Below are 15045 nucleotides of genomic sequence, written 5' to 3' on the forward strand. Positions count from 1 at the left end.
ACTGACAGTGCCAAGTGCCTACTCTGTGAGCAGTTCAATCTTTGTAAATGGCAGAATGAGGCCCTATATATTTGCATACACAAAAGTGAACCTACAAAATATATGGTATGGCAACAATCAGAGTTCAGCCAGGGCCTTTTGTCTTGGAAGGACAAGATGTACACCTCCCAAATGGTTATCCCACTGAATTCTCTCTTACCTTCTTTTCTTTCACAAACCCAAAAAGCCAGAGAAGAACAGTTAATGAGGTTCAAGCTCCCATTTGCATTCAGCTGATCACAACTGTCTAGAGCAGTATTCTTGGGAGGGCTTACCCTGAACAATCAAAAGCACACAGTACTGGATGTTAAACATCACATCAGATGAAGAGACTCTACGAAAGTAAATGGTTTCAGAAATACTACAGTTATACAAAACCTCATGAAATGTCTCATAACAAATCAATGCAAGCTAAATTTTCAGTCTGGCATTTGAGTGTTCCAAGCAGGAAGCAGGACCCAAATGTCTATTTTTATGCACTCACACGCAGAATTTAGAGTCCTGCCTCAAACCTGGGTGTCCTCTATAGGCCTTTTTATCCTTCCATTTTTCTCTCCTGGGTGATATTCACTCAGGGTATGTCTTCACTACAGCACTAATTCGAACTAACTTAATTCGAATTAATTAATTCGAACTAAGCTACTTCGAACTAGTGCATCTAGACCTAAAAACTAGTTCGAATTAGCGTTTTGCTAATTCGAACTAGCATGTCCACATTGAGTGGACCCTGAACCGAGGTTAAGGATGGCCGGAAGCAGTGCCGGCAGGGCATCAGATTAGGACTTAGAGCGTGGAGCTGCTGTCTCAGGCTAGTCGAGGGCTGTGCTTAAAGGGACCCGACCCCCATCCCGGACAGACAGTTCTCAGGGGTTCCCCGCTCGCTTGTTTAACTTGATGAGGGACAGCAAAGCAGTCCTGGCTTGGAGTGCCCTGAATGCCCACACTCGGCATATCACAGGACTCGGCCATCAGCCCGGCTGCACTTGCTGCAGGCTGCCATCCAGGGGGGAGTGGTGTCAATCGGGGGGCTGCAGGAGAGCTTCCACCCCGAGGAGCCCACAGAGCCACCCCAGTCCTCCCCACTGGGGGCTCGTACCCCATTCCTCCCTCACCTCCTTCCACTTACCCCTCCCTAGCCCCCCTTCCTGATGTACAAAATAAAGGACACGAGTGTTCAAAAATAGAAACTCTCTTTATTGAACAAAACTCGGGGAGACTGGGAAAAGGAGGTGGAAGAGGGAAAGAGAGAGGGTGGGAGAGGGGAGGGCAACTAAAATGATCAGGGGTTTGGAACAGGTCCCATATGAAGAGAGGATAAAGAGACTGGGACTTCTCGGCTTAGAAAAGAGGAGACTGAGGGGGGATATGATAGAGGTCTATAAAAGCATGAATGGTGTGGAGAGGGTGCATAAAGAAAAGTTCTTCATTAGTTCCCATAATAGAAGGACTAGAGGACACCAAATGAAATGAATGGGTAGCAGGCTTCAATCTAATAACAGAAAGTTCTTCGTCACAAAGCAAATAGTCAACCAGTGGAACTCCTTGCTGCAGGAGGCTGTGAAGGCTAGAACTAGAACAGAGTTTAAAGAGAAGTTAGATAAAGTCATGGAGGTTGGGTCCAGGGAGTGCTATTAGCCAGGGGGTAGAAATGGTGTCCCTGGCCTCTGTTTGTGAAAGGCTGGAGATGGATGGCACGAGACAAATGGCTTGGTCATTGTTTCGGTCCATCCCCTCCAGGGTCCCTAGTGTTGGCCGCTGTCGGCAGACAGGCTACTGGGCTAGATGGACCTTTGGACTGACCCAGTACGGCCATTCTAAGCTCAGGGCTCAGGGTCGGGGGTCTCACTAGACCACCCTGATTTTCATGCAAACCTGCTCCTCGGTGGCCTGGCTGGCAGCTCTCCTGCCCTAGACGGCCACTTTCCTGTGCCTAGTGCGGAGGTCGTGGATGAGGTCCACGATCTCCGCACTAGACCTGGTGGGTGCCCGCCTCTTGCAGACCTGGGCAGGCTCCCGGGAGTCGCCAGCCTGGTCCCGGGAAGAGGCGGAGGGCTGGGTGGCAGCGGGTGGCTGGTTCGTGCCGTGCCAGGTGCAGGGTCTACTGGCTGGGTGTTGGCAGGCTTGCACCTGGCACAGGCAACATAGCCAGACCGTGCCCCTTTAAGGGCTCCGGGGCCGGGAGTGGGGCAGGCGACTTTCCCTGGTGTTGGCCAGAGTGGCCACCAGGGAAAGCTGGGGAGGGCTAGCCTCCCACTAGTTCGAATTAAGTGGCTACACAGCCCTTAATTCGAACTACTTAATTCGAACTAGGCGTTAGTCCTCGTAGAATGAGGTTTACCTAGTTCAAATTAAGTGCTCCGCTAGTTCGAATTAAGTTCGAACTAGCGGTTTGCCTGTGTAGCGCCTATCAAAGTTAATTCGAACTAACGTTCGTTAGTTCGAATTAACTTTGTAGTGTAGACATACCCTCAGTCTTCTTTCTTCTTATTTCAGTGTCCAGGCTATTTTACTTCTTCCCCAATGACTTTCTAAGCACATTTTCCCCAGAAAAAGAAGTTACTCATCTTGGTGCAGTAACGATAGTTCTTTGAGATACATCCCTGTGGGTGCTCCACTGTAAGTGTAGGGCCCTTTTCCGGCACCACAGTCCGGAGATTTTGAACAGCTTTAGTCAGCCGGATCGCACATGTGCGTTGCAATCTCACAGCATTTGCGCCTTTTGTCTTGTGTGTGATCTGGCTCCTGCCAGTTCCTCTTGACCACTCCATCTGAAAAAGACTAGAAAGAGCAGATTACGGAGTGAGGAGGCAGGTGGGTAGCGGAGCACCCACGGAGATACATCTCGAAGAACCATCGTTACTGCACCAAAGTGAGTAACAACTTCTTCTTCGAGTGGTCTCCGTGGATGCTCTACTGTATGTGACTGCAGAGCAGTAGTCATATAGATTCAAGTACGCACGCCGTAATCAGAGTTGATGTAGAGCTGACAGTACTGCTGTAGCCACTGAGGAGTCCTTGGTTAATTCGTCTAAAATTGCATAGTGTCTCATGAAAGTGGCATTTGAAGATGCAGGGCATGTGGCTGTCGGTGGATGAGGCACCCTTGGTCCTGCGTCAATAGGTCTGGCAGATTCGGTAAGGTATACGGGCTCTGGAGAGACATTCTGTGCAGGAACGGGAACCAAGACTGCCGTGCCCAGGCCGGGGCTATGAGAATCATTATGGCTTCATCCATCCTGATTTTTGTCAGCACCCTTGGTATAAGGACGATGGGAGGAAATGCATAAGGAAGGGGGCCTCCCCAGTATCGAAGGACGGTGTCCCCCAGGGATCTCTGACCTATACCCGCTGTGGAGCAAAAGCACACACATTTCACATTCTCACTCATGGTGAACAGATCTATGCATGGAAATCCCCAACGGCGGAATGTATGGTGCAATACGTCTGTACCAATCTCCCATTCGTTGTTGGGCACAAAATGTCTGCTGAAGGAGTCTGCTGTGAGGTTGTTCGTGCCGGGTAAGTATGATGCAATTAAGGTTATGTCGTTTCGAGTGCACCAATTCCAGAGACAGACAGCTTCTGTACAAAGAGACAGAGAGTGTGCTCCACCTTGCCGATTGACATAGTACATAGTGGCGATGTTGTTGGTAAGTATGTTCACAGTCTTGCCACAGATATGCTGTTGAAAATGCTTGCAGGTATTGAAAACTACTCTGAGCTCTAGCAAGTTGATGTGGAGGGATGCTTCTGCTCGTGTCCACTTGCCCTGCACATGCATGTAATTGAGGTGTGCCCCCCAACTGATCAAAGATGCATCTGTAGTGATGTGGATGGTAGGGAGGGGTTGGTGGAAGGGAACTCCAGCCAAAAGGTTGTACGGGTTGGTCCACCAGTGGAGGGAAGCTCACACCCTGAGAGTAGGAAAAACCAGGCTGGTGATCTAATGCTTCGTGGGGATGTATACTGATGCCAGCCAGTGTTGAAGGCAATGGAGATGTAACCTGGCGTGACGTACCACATAGGTCGTGGACGCCATGTGTCCCATTAACTGGAGAGAGATAAGTACTGTAACAGTAGGGCTGGTATCGAATATGGTTATGAGATCCTGAATAGCCTGGAAACTTTGTGTTGATAAATACGCGTGCACGCTGATACCAAATCGATGTGTGTGCCTGTCATGATCATGAGGATTAGCCAGCAGCCTGGGGACTAAGGGGTTAACTAACTGTACCTAGCCAAGTAGCAGGCAGCCAATAGAAATGAAGGTGAGGGGGAATTTGAAACTGGGACACAGGAATTTTTGGGTTTCCCTCCTTTGTCCCTGAGCAGTTTCTCTCCAGATACTGAGAAGGACAGACAAAAAGTCTCTCTCTAAGAAAAGACTCTTCACTATCTGTAAGTAGGGTAAAGTTTAGATAAATCCATTTTATTGTTTTATGGTTTGGGAATGGGAATCTGATGTCTGTGCATTTAAAAATGGTTTTCCTCTCTTTTATAACTAAGTTTTGTTCCCCATGAGAAAATTCCCCATGAGTTTATTCATTGGTGGCTCTTATCATCTAGCCAATTGAACTATGCTTGTAACAGGAGTATTGTGATAATAAAAGTTTTCTTTTTTATTAACCTGGTATTGGGTAATTTTTGTGTGACCTGGTTTTACTTTAGGGCTGAGATTTCCCAAGTGATCTCTTCCCTGGTTTTCTTACCATTACTTGGGTAATGGCAGCAGATTTTTGTCCCCCAAATCTAGGTTTTTAAGATTTTGGGTGGAAGTTTTATACTAAAGCCTGGAAAGATAAGGTTTTGGGGTACTTTTGCGTGCCCCCACTACTGCATTCATTGTGCCAGAGTGGGGAAGGAGCCTTGACAGCGCCTATGAAATCCAGAATTTGTGAAGGGGTAGTTGTGGGCTTCTGCTCGTTTATCATTAGGCCTAGTGCATGGAAGGTGGAGAATTTGAGGGTGGTGGAGGGGCGATCTGCTCATCTCTGTTGGATCATGGGACTGAAGCTCGACTGGATGCTCTGTAATAACAGGGAGTGGCTCTCCTAGAATGGTGATAGTGAGCCGTATGGTCCATGTGATAATATCGATGTGGTGGAGAGTGCCTGTAGGAGCAAATATAATGCCTATCATATTCCGGTGACCGAGAATAGTACCGTGAACTCCTCAAAGAACTGGGTGGCGACACCAATATTTGCCTACAGTGATGGCGGTACTCTGTGTACGGTGCTGATCTATATGGCAACCTGCCTTGCTCACTCTGTCCATAGCACTCGTGGTGCATATAGTAGCACTGTGGCTCTGGCAACCTCGGTGCCGGAGGAGAGGGTGACAGTGCCGGGGAGAATGTCGGAGAAGGTGACGTTGAGGTAAAGCTTCTGGGTCTGTTCGATTTGGCTGAAGCCTTCCTATGTACAATTGCTGTAGGTGCCAGGTCAGGCTACGGCAACAATTGATTCGGCTCTGGTGCTGGTGTTTGCGGCACTGATGGCTTCGGTGCTGGGGGTGTTGGTACGGACGGCTTTGGTGCCGAGGTTGAAGGTGCCGATGGTCTCGGTGCCAGCGGTTTGTGCAGAGATACTGCAGTCTCTGGTGCAGTCACGCTTGGTGCTGGCTGTTCCATGTCTGCCATTTTCTTCTGTTTAGAAAAAGCTCCTGAATAGGAGCTGGACGTGCCAGGTTTGGTTCCCAAGCTTATCTTGCTACTCAGGGCTGGCAGCAGTGAAAGTGCTGGAGACACTGTTTTCTTCCTCTTGGGGACTTCCCCAGGGGAGCACACCCTCCGCTTTTGAGGAGGTGGCGAGAGAGACACTGTCTTTGCAGGCTGAAGCGCCTTGTCAAACAGAAACATACGCAGGCGCATCTCCCTATTGCGCCACGCTCTGGCCGAAAGTTTAGTGCAATGAGTACACTTTGGAGGGACATGGCCCTCACCCAGGCACTTGATACAAGATGAATGCCCGTCCGAGGCCGGCATCACGTCTCGACAGAGATCATATTTCTTGATCTCTGAACCTGGGTGAACCTGGCATTCTTTTCTCTTGTCTTCTGTTTTTGTTTGTTTTTTGTTTTGTTTTTTAAACCGTTTAACGATAACTGAGAACAATATATAACAAGTAAAAAAATGGGGTTTTTTGGTAAAACTAGAACTAGACTACGCCTACCACTACTAATTTAACACAACAACAATCCTAACACTATCTAACAACTATTTTAGTTCTCCGAGGAAGCGAGAAGCGGAGATGAGGGAAGCTCTGTTTGCGACCCGAGGCGGTTGAAAGAAACCGGCGTGAGCCAGATCGCGCACGAGACAAAAGGCGCGAATGCCATGAGATCACAACGTGCCTGAGCGATCCAGCTGACTATGGCTGTTCAAAATCTCTGGACTGCGGTGCCGGGACGGGGCCCCACACCTACAGTGGAGCACCCATGGGGACCACTCGAAGAAGAATGTTCCTTTACCCCTTATCTTTTTAATTCTGTCAGCCTAGACACAGATTTGCAGCTTCTTCTAGCTTGGCCCTTAGCCTCCAAATCACTCTGTAGGCACAAAACTCCATATACATTTTGTGATTCAGTAAGCAGACCTTAACCAAGACACAAGATCAATATGAAAGTTGTGATGGCTAAGTACTCTTCACACAAATGAGTAGGCAAAGACCCAAGATCAAGACTAGAAGCATTTTCCAAATTGTGAAGCTTATTTCCAATGGTGGTGGCTATCAGCCGTGCACACTGATCCACATCACAAAAATATCTCCTTGCAAACAGCCATTCCTGGTAGCTTCAGCAGAGAGAAAAAAGAGTATGCACCAAGCTGTCTAGAGTTGTGTTGCCCCAGAAAGAATGCCCCACATTTCAGACAGAGAGCAGTATAAGGAGAGGAAAGCAGGGCAGAAGTATGGTCCCCAATAAAGCCATGGTCCCTTAGCACAGGGATGGCAATTGTAATGGGCCTCTGTGTAAAAGGAAGGTGCCCAGCCCTGAATTATCATGGGAACTACATTATCTCTCACACCTAGATGTGGTCCCTGCAGCTGCCACTGCTGAGCCTACTCTATGGATGAAGGGAGGAACACAGCTCATATAGAACATGTGCAGAAAACCACTTCAAAAGAGAGTCAGTAAAAATTTCAGGCTGGAGGGTGATTTCCAAAGGCACAAATGGCTTTTAGGCAACCAACTCCCAGGGCTTGTCTAGACTACAGGGAAGATTTGAAAGAGAAATTTTCAAATTCTTACAAGGAATTTGCATATCTTCTTCCGATCTCACTTTCGAAAGTGAAAGTTGTCAAGACGTGGTTTTTTCGGCAAAAAATGAGATTTACACAGCTTTTCAAAAACAGGGAGGGGGTTGCTGAAAAAAAAAGTGTCTAGACTACTTTCACTTTCGAAAGTGAAATTGGAAGAAGATATGCAAATTCCCCATAGTCTAGACATAGCCCCACTGAAAGTCAGTGGGGGTCAGCAACCTATAGGACTTTGCAAACCTTCCTGCAAATCCTCAGGTGGTGTAAACTGGCATAGTTTCATTTAAGTCAATGGAGTTATGACAATTTATGTCAACATAGGAGCTGGCCTTTGAGTGAAAAGTGTTTTAAAAATCCCATTGAATGTGTATTCTGTTTAACCCACATGTTTACAAAATCAGTGAGGTTGTCTTACAAAATACGTCGATTTTTTCTGCTCGATTTCTCCACCTCACTTTGCAAAGCACCCAACGATAAAATCCAAACAGGTTTTTGCAACACAGAAGTCACCCAGGCCTGCAAGATAGAATCACACATAGGTTAGAGAACTAAGGTATATAAGAAAGGTATATAAGGTAAATGGCAGACATTTATTTAATGGATCCTAGGGCAGGGTTTCCAGTCAAACATTTGTCCTGGTACTAGTATTGGTATCCATCTATCCAAACCACCCAAACAGCCCCTGAATTTTGAAAGGGGTTCAAAATCAGAAGTGAAATCGAGATCTGAATTTGACTAATAGCTCTTTGCAATACACAGAACACTCCTGTAGTGAAAGACTTTACATAAAAGGGGTAGGTACAGCAAACAGCTGATATAACAGCAGTGACATTACTACTTTAGTAAAAATTACAACTGCATAAAATACAAGAACTGGAAGGGACCTTGAGAGGTCATCAAGTCCAGTCCCCTGCCCTCACAGCAGGACTAGTCTCCGTTTAGATCACCCCTGATGGATGTCTGTCTAACATGCTCTTAAATATCTCCAGTGATGGAGATTTCACAACCTCCCTAGACAATTTATTCCAGTGCTTAACCACCTTCACACTTAGGAAGTTTCTCCTAATGTCCAACCTAAACCTCCCTTGCTGCATTTTAAGATCATTGCTTTTTGTCCTATTATCTCCTTCCTCCTTTTAGATACTTGAAAGCTGCTATCATGCCCCTTCTCTCAGTCTTCTCTTTTCAAAACTAAACTCAGTTCTTTCAGTCTTCCCTCATACATCATGTTTTCTAGATTCTGAAACATTTTTGTTGCTCTTTTCTGAACCTCCAGTTTCTTCACATATTTCCTGAAATGTGGTCCCCAGAACTGGACAATACTCCAGTTGAGGCCTGATCACTGCATTGTAGAGGGAAAGAATTACTTTTTGTATCTTGCTCACAACACTCCTGTTAATGCACCCAAGAATCATGTTTGCTTTTTTTTTTTGGAACAGTGTCACACTGTTGACTAATATTTAGTTTGTGGTCCACTATAACCTCTAAATCCCTTTCTGCAGTATTCTTTCCTAGACAGTCACATCCCATTTTGTATGTGTGAAACTGACTGTTCCTCCCTAACTGGAATACTCTGCATTTGTCCTTATTGAACTTTACCTCAGCCCATTTCTCCAGTTTGTGCAGATCATTTTGAACTTATAATAGCACAAAATAAAACATTACCAGAATATGTCTAAACTCACAAATGTGGCCACAGACTCCACTGACACAAAGCCAAGAAATATTTATGCTCCAAATTCAGATTCAAAATAGTTTATAGCTACCTATTTTGCAGCTGGTTAAAAGATTTTTTTTAGGCAAACCGAGACGGCTATTCACTGCAGTTACTAATCTTTTTGTATCAAAGCCTTTTCACACTATCCTTGGTTTAAGAGCTTTTTGCATGTGCTGCACAATAATGTGCTTTACAGCTAAAAAGCATGACCCTGGCAATTAGACTAAGTATGTAGAACAGTGGGAACTGATGATTCGGAGATTTCTATGTGAACCACAAAGAGCCTGAATAAAAGCATTGCAAAAATCCAAGGGCGGGAGAATGAGTGATACTTGGGAGGAGATTTAACTCTGTTTACAACATTCAACAGAAACATTTTTCTAGGTGTATTACAGTACTGTGCTGCAGCAGCTCCCTAAAAACAGCCACCACTGGCACAGTGCAGCCCTATCTTCTATACAGCTATCAAATGATGTGCTCATGCCTAGCTGTGACCATCAGAGACAGGACAGGATGCTGGGATGGTAACAGTCAGATATTTCATTAGCTTGCCCCATAAGGCTATGTAACTGGGCTTGATATGCACATCTGACCCAATATTTTTACCTATAGCATGTGAGTCTCAAACTGAGTGTGTCTATTGACTGGTTTCTCTCTCAGGCCATGTCTACACTATGTGATAAGTTCGAATCTATTATGTTTGATTTCTTGTCACCAGATTTTGCAAAGTCGAAGGTCCATGTCCCCACTGTGTGCAAGGATTCAATTTAGTTAGAAGTAGCACATCCCTATTAGGAAGACTGCCATTAACTTTGAGAGTGATGCACTGTGGGATAGCCTGTACCACTTTGCATTCTGGTTTAAGATCCTAGTGTATACCTCAACCAACACTGTAAAGCAGACGTTTATGGGTTCATGTCATCAGCATCCCATAATGCACTCGGTCTATTCCCTCCCCCCTTGCTTGAGATCAATGGTCAACAGATTTTTCACTTTTTGGTCCTGGTTACCCATGCAGATGCCATAGCAACATGAAAATGCCTCCCCTCGTGGATTTCATTTTGCATCAAACAGTTGTGATGTTGATATCTACCTTGGTGCGCCTAATGGTGCAGTATTTCAAGAGCATAAGCACAGCACACCAGAAAGAGGATGAGGAGAAATCTCCTTCATCTCAGCGTGCCACCGGCATGCTGTACCCGCAAGTCCTTGCATTGGACAAACTGGAAACACAGTCACTGTAAATCAGGAATAACTGCAATGATGAGCATTGTGTACAGCTATTTAAGTAAGATCTGGCTTGATGTCTTTCCACATGCCATTTTAAAAAGCCATTTGTTGCTGCATCCTGCACCATAACAGAATGGTATTTCAGGCCAAACTCTAAAAGCCAGTAATCGTACTCCAGCTAGGCATTAGGCAACACACAAGGTATAATAGGGAGGAATCACCCTTTCAGGCATGAAAAGCATTCTGGCTGTGTTAGAAGAATTGTTTTACAGTTAAAACTGGGAAACCTCACATATTCAAAAGTGTATGAATGTCTGGATCACAATTAGCAAAACTGAATTTTTTTCTTATGTTTCAATGCACAAAGCCCATTTCTGAAATTCACTGAACAGCAATATTTTACTCCTGCAGACTCATCCAACACAACACTGTGAAAATGTTTTCAGAAGTTTGCACACCCAGGATCATCAATAATCATTCACTGAAGCTCAGCTAGTAGAATACAACTCAGCTGGCAATTCTTGCTCTAATGGAGCAAGAGTAAATTAGATCTGCTGCTCTAACAGCTATGAAAGCCTGGCTTTCTCTGTAAACCATGCATCTATGACTCTGAAGACAAATAGGGAGCTGCTCTCTGGAGTTGCAAGGTGACATTTGTCAATCAAAAATCACGTTTTTAATACAGCATAAACTGAAACACTTTACCTTTTCTTCTGCACTATCCAGCAATAGTAGGTCAGTGCCATTATAAGCAGTGCAGTAATTCTTAGCTTCCAGCCAGGTCAAACTATTAGTCTCTTCTATATAATAACAGCTGCCATTCCAATACCACCATCCAGAGTCCTCTGGGCATTTCATACTGATCACTCCTGAGGAACAAACAGCTTCATTTTAAACAACCAGAACACTCGTAAAAGTCTCGCTTTTGGAAACAGTAGCCCCAGACCTTTGTTAAACAATGCCATTACTCAACACAGTGAAATCTGGCTTTAGTAGCCATTGATGATTCCAACAAAATTAACTGCTTCTTTGTATAAAAGCTTAATTGTTCTCACTACATGCCTATTTCCAAAACTCAAAAGGTATCTTCCGGAATAGCTTAGTTTGAAATAGAGCATCCACATTACAGGGAAGTCTCAAAATTAGTCCAAAGCAGGCTCCCCTAATGTGGATGCACTATTTCAATTTAGAGCCCTGGTGAGGAGCTATTTCAACATAGCAGCAGTGGAACATCCACACACACCTCTTCCAAAAGTGTTTTTTCGGAAGTTATTCTTTGTGGAATGAGATCTACTAACGTTGGAAAAAGCCCTCCGTTATTTTGATCTTCTTTCGAAATAACACAACTGCTGTGTGGATGTTAGTACTGTTTTTCCAGAATAATGGCCATTATTCCAGAAAAACGGTGCAGAGTAGACAGACCCTCAGAGATTAATGCAAGTCTTTCCATTGGTTTCATATGGACTTTGGATCAGGCCCTGTATTTAGACTGCTACATGGTGGTATCTCAAGACTGGAAGTTGTCTATAAAGTGAATATCTCTTTGACAAACATCAGTTCACTGAAACCTGTCCAACTTTCAGTGAAACTATTTTCACATTATATTGTAATTCACTGCAAAAGTACAGTACAAAAAGAGAAGGAATTGGTACCATCTAGTATTTAGAGCCATAGTCTGGATACTATTCCTGGGTTTACCACTGCTTTTTAGTGGGACACCAAACTTGTCTCTCTCTTAACCACTGCATGCTTGTTACTCATTCTATAATTATATAAGGGATATTAATACTTACGCATGGCAAAAGAGCTAACTGATGAGCATAAAATATTTTCAGACCGTCTAATGAGTGGCTGCACAAAAGTACGAAGGATTATTTGGCGCACACTGAAGCTAATAACACAAGTGGCAATGTCACATGACATTAAATTGCTACGTTGTTTATATACAACTCACACCGGTTCGAATGCTGCAAATCAGAGCAAGTCTTGGTGCATAGTGAGGCACAAAACCCAGCAATGAAAGAAGGTTTTAAACACATTTCCCCTGGGTTTGCTTCCTCTAACAGAATCAGCACAATTACTCAATGGCTGACCCAATGATCAATCATCTTAGGGAATCAAAAATGCTCTGGGGATAGTGCTTGGTTCTGCCATGAGGGCAAGGGACTGGACTCGACGACCTCGCAAGATCCCTTCCAATTATAGGATTCTATGATTCTAAACAGACTGCATTTTACAGCATTCATACAGCAAACATGCTGAGAACCAAAACAACAATGCAACCAAGGAATTTTCTGCTATGTCTTCTGCACAATGTTGCCTTTTTGCATTTTACATCACATTTGTGGGATTGTGAGTAAAGTCAGTCTCTGTTACTCTCTTTGCCAGCAGCTCTCCTTTCTCCACTGTGATATAAGTCAAAAGTGTTTCTCCCAGTTGTTGTGTATCACATACCTTTTTGGCATTGCTGTGCCATGTATTCCTGAGAACACTGTAAATTCTCTGCACATTCTCCAGTGAAGGGGCTGCAGTTTTCAATTCTATTACAGGTGCAACTACCCTGGCATTCAGGACCATAGTATCCTGGCGCACAAGCTGCAAAAACAGACAGTGAAGAGAGATTATAGGCTTTGTCCACATTACACAGTTTTAGCAAGATGGCCACGTCGACACAGCTGTGTCACTAAAAGTCAGGCAGCACAGCTGCTCTTTGTCAGCTCTTTTGCAAACAAAATACTTTCACCTCCAACAAGTGACATTCAAGTGGTTGGCAGGAGAGCACCTCTGCCAACACCATGCTGTTCACACTTGCACTTGCCACAGCAAAACTGTTCTTTCAAAAGGAAGAAGATAGCACCTCTGAATGAAAAAACTTTTGTTGTTCAATTACCAGTGTAGACATAGCCAAAGAAATTAAAATGGAGGCAAGCATCTAAATCAAACCAATTAGTGCCTCGAACATGAAAGGCTACATCTAGACTACATGGCTTCATCGACGGAGCCATGTAAAATAGTTTATTCGGAATAGTCAAAGAAGCGGAGATTTAAATAATCCCCGCTTCATTAAAATAAAAATGGCTGCCGTGCTGTGCCAACGATCAGCTGATCCAGCATAGCGCAGCAGTCCAGATGCAGCGCGGTCAACAAGGGAAGCCTTTGTCGACCGCTCCGGTATGCCTCGTGAATAAACTATGCCGAATAAACTATTTTACATGGCTCCATCGACGGAGCTCGTGTAGTCTAGACTTACCCAAAATGTGCACAGACTTCATTTACACAGGAAGGCTACAATTTATCATCAAAACCACAGCATAATACACAAGGGGATCCAATGTAGAACTCCTACAACTAAGAGAAGTAATTAATAGAAGACACAGGCATAGTTAATGTGTATCTAGAATATTTCTTTCCAGGCTTGTTTCACATCTCAAGAGTAACAATTTGCTATGTAATGGGATAACACTAAACCCTGTTTCTGGCTAGTAAAACATGGTTACAGCCAGAGATTAAAGGGACACTCTCATAGCTTGCATGTATATGCCGCCCCAACAAACCCTCTGCTCCATATGCCTGTTTCATTTTAGTGGGCAGGGAAAGGTCCAGGGAGCTTGCTCTCTGCTAACACACTCAATGATGCTGTGCTCATAAGAACTGCAAAACTCATTCAACTGATTTGGCTTTTCAAATGGCTGTATCACTATCACTGTAAACTATCGCTATCACAGAATTATTTAGACATAAGAAGAACTTTACATTCCAGGGCATTCCTAAACATTTTTAAATTTACAGCATTGACGTGTATTAATTATGCTTCTTTAGTTCTCTAGAGACATGGGCTGCATAACTGTTCTCAGGGCAAGCTCAACATTGGTAAAAATTGTCAATACAATGCTCGCTTCCAATACTGTGGTCTCAAGAGGATTCTTGCAAAAAGAAGCTCTCCTGAGATCCAAGAAGGAGCTAAAAGGTACATCAGCCACAAGGAAAAAGTTTCAATACTTTGGCATACGTGATTTCAAATATGCAGTGCTTTTATCTCCTGGAGCTCCATTGATGAGTAGAAGTTGCGTCGCAAATATAGTTCTGTACTCTCCTTTGATCATCCCAACTCCATTACAAATGCTTCGTTGAAATCTACAGAGCTGGAAGGCTTCCCATAATGATTGCTGTGTGGAATTTGATGTGTAAGTGCCAGCCAAGTAATACTGTTGGAACGCCTGGAAATCCACAGTTCCTAGAACATAAACATTACGTGTTTGGAGCAGAGACTGTTTTTTTTTTAAACAATCTTTCTTATTTAATTATTTAAAAGAAAAAAAAAGTCCATATACGTGAGCTAGAAGCCTAAAATCAAAACCACAAGAAAGATAGACTGATATGCCATTCAAAGCAAAGATCATTTAAACTCTAAATCAGGGAATGACTCCCATCAACAATGGCATTAAACACAATCTCTGCTCTTGGTTACAATGATATAAATCCAGAGTTACTCCGTTTATTTCAGTTGATTTTTAACAATGTAACTGAGAACAAAATGTGACCCTAGTCTAGAATAAGTGAAAAGATTCCCTTACGTGTTCATATGATTTTCTTTGCAACTGTGGTTATCAGGAATAGTGAGATCACTGATAGTGATAGCAGTTCAGGTCAGAGTGCTACTGACCCACAGGTGGGTGCACAAGCAGAAGAGAGATGCCTTCTTTCCCACTTACATGCCCAATGCAAGAACCACAATTAAGTGTAGACCCTATGCTCAACATACAATAGTTGTCCCATCCTAGCATCATGCAACTTGACAGCTCA

General features: G+C 44.1%; 1 protein-coding gene across 3 annotated transcripts in view; it reads right to left on the bottom strand.

Moving 5' to 3' along the window:
- LOC106732388 (uncharacterized) overlaps window positions 1-15045 on the bottom strand; it is a 137409-nt gene that overhangs the window by 26529 nt on the left and 95835 nt on the right. For all 3 annotated transcript variants that reach the window (XM_025187467.2, XM_075900291.1, XM_075900289.1), the window contains 5 exons: window positions 14252-14476; window positions 12697-12837; window positions 10948-11111; window positions 7711-7811; window positions 200-315 (listed from right to left, as the gene is read on the bottom strand). In XM_025187467.2, the coding sequence (XP_025043252.1) occupies window positions 200-315; window positions 7711-7811; window positions 10948-11111; window positions 12697-12837; window positions 14252-14476 (747 nt within the window). The remainder of the gene's footprint in view (window positions 1-199; window positions 316-7710; window positions 7812-10947; window positions 11112-12696; window positions 12838-14251; window positions 14477-15045) is intronic.

Source organism: Pelodiscus sinensis, chromosome 17 (assembly GCF_049634645.1).
Source record: "Pelodiscus sinensis isolate JC-2024 chromosome 17, ASM4963464v1, whole genome shotgun sequence".
Classification (NCBI taxonomy): Eukaryota; Metazoa; Chordata; order Testudines; family Trionychidae; genus Pelodiscus; species Pelodiscus sinensis.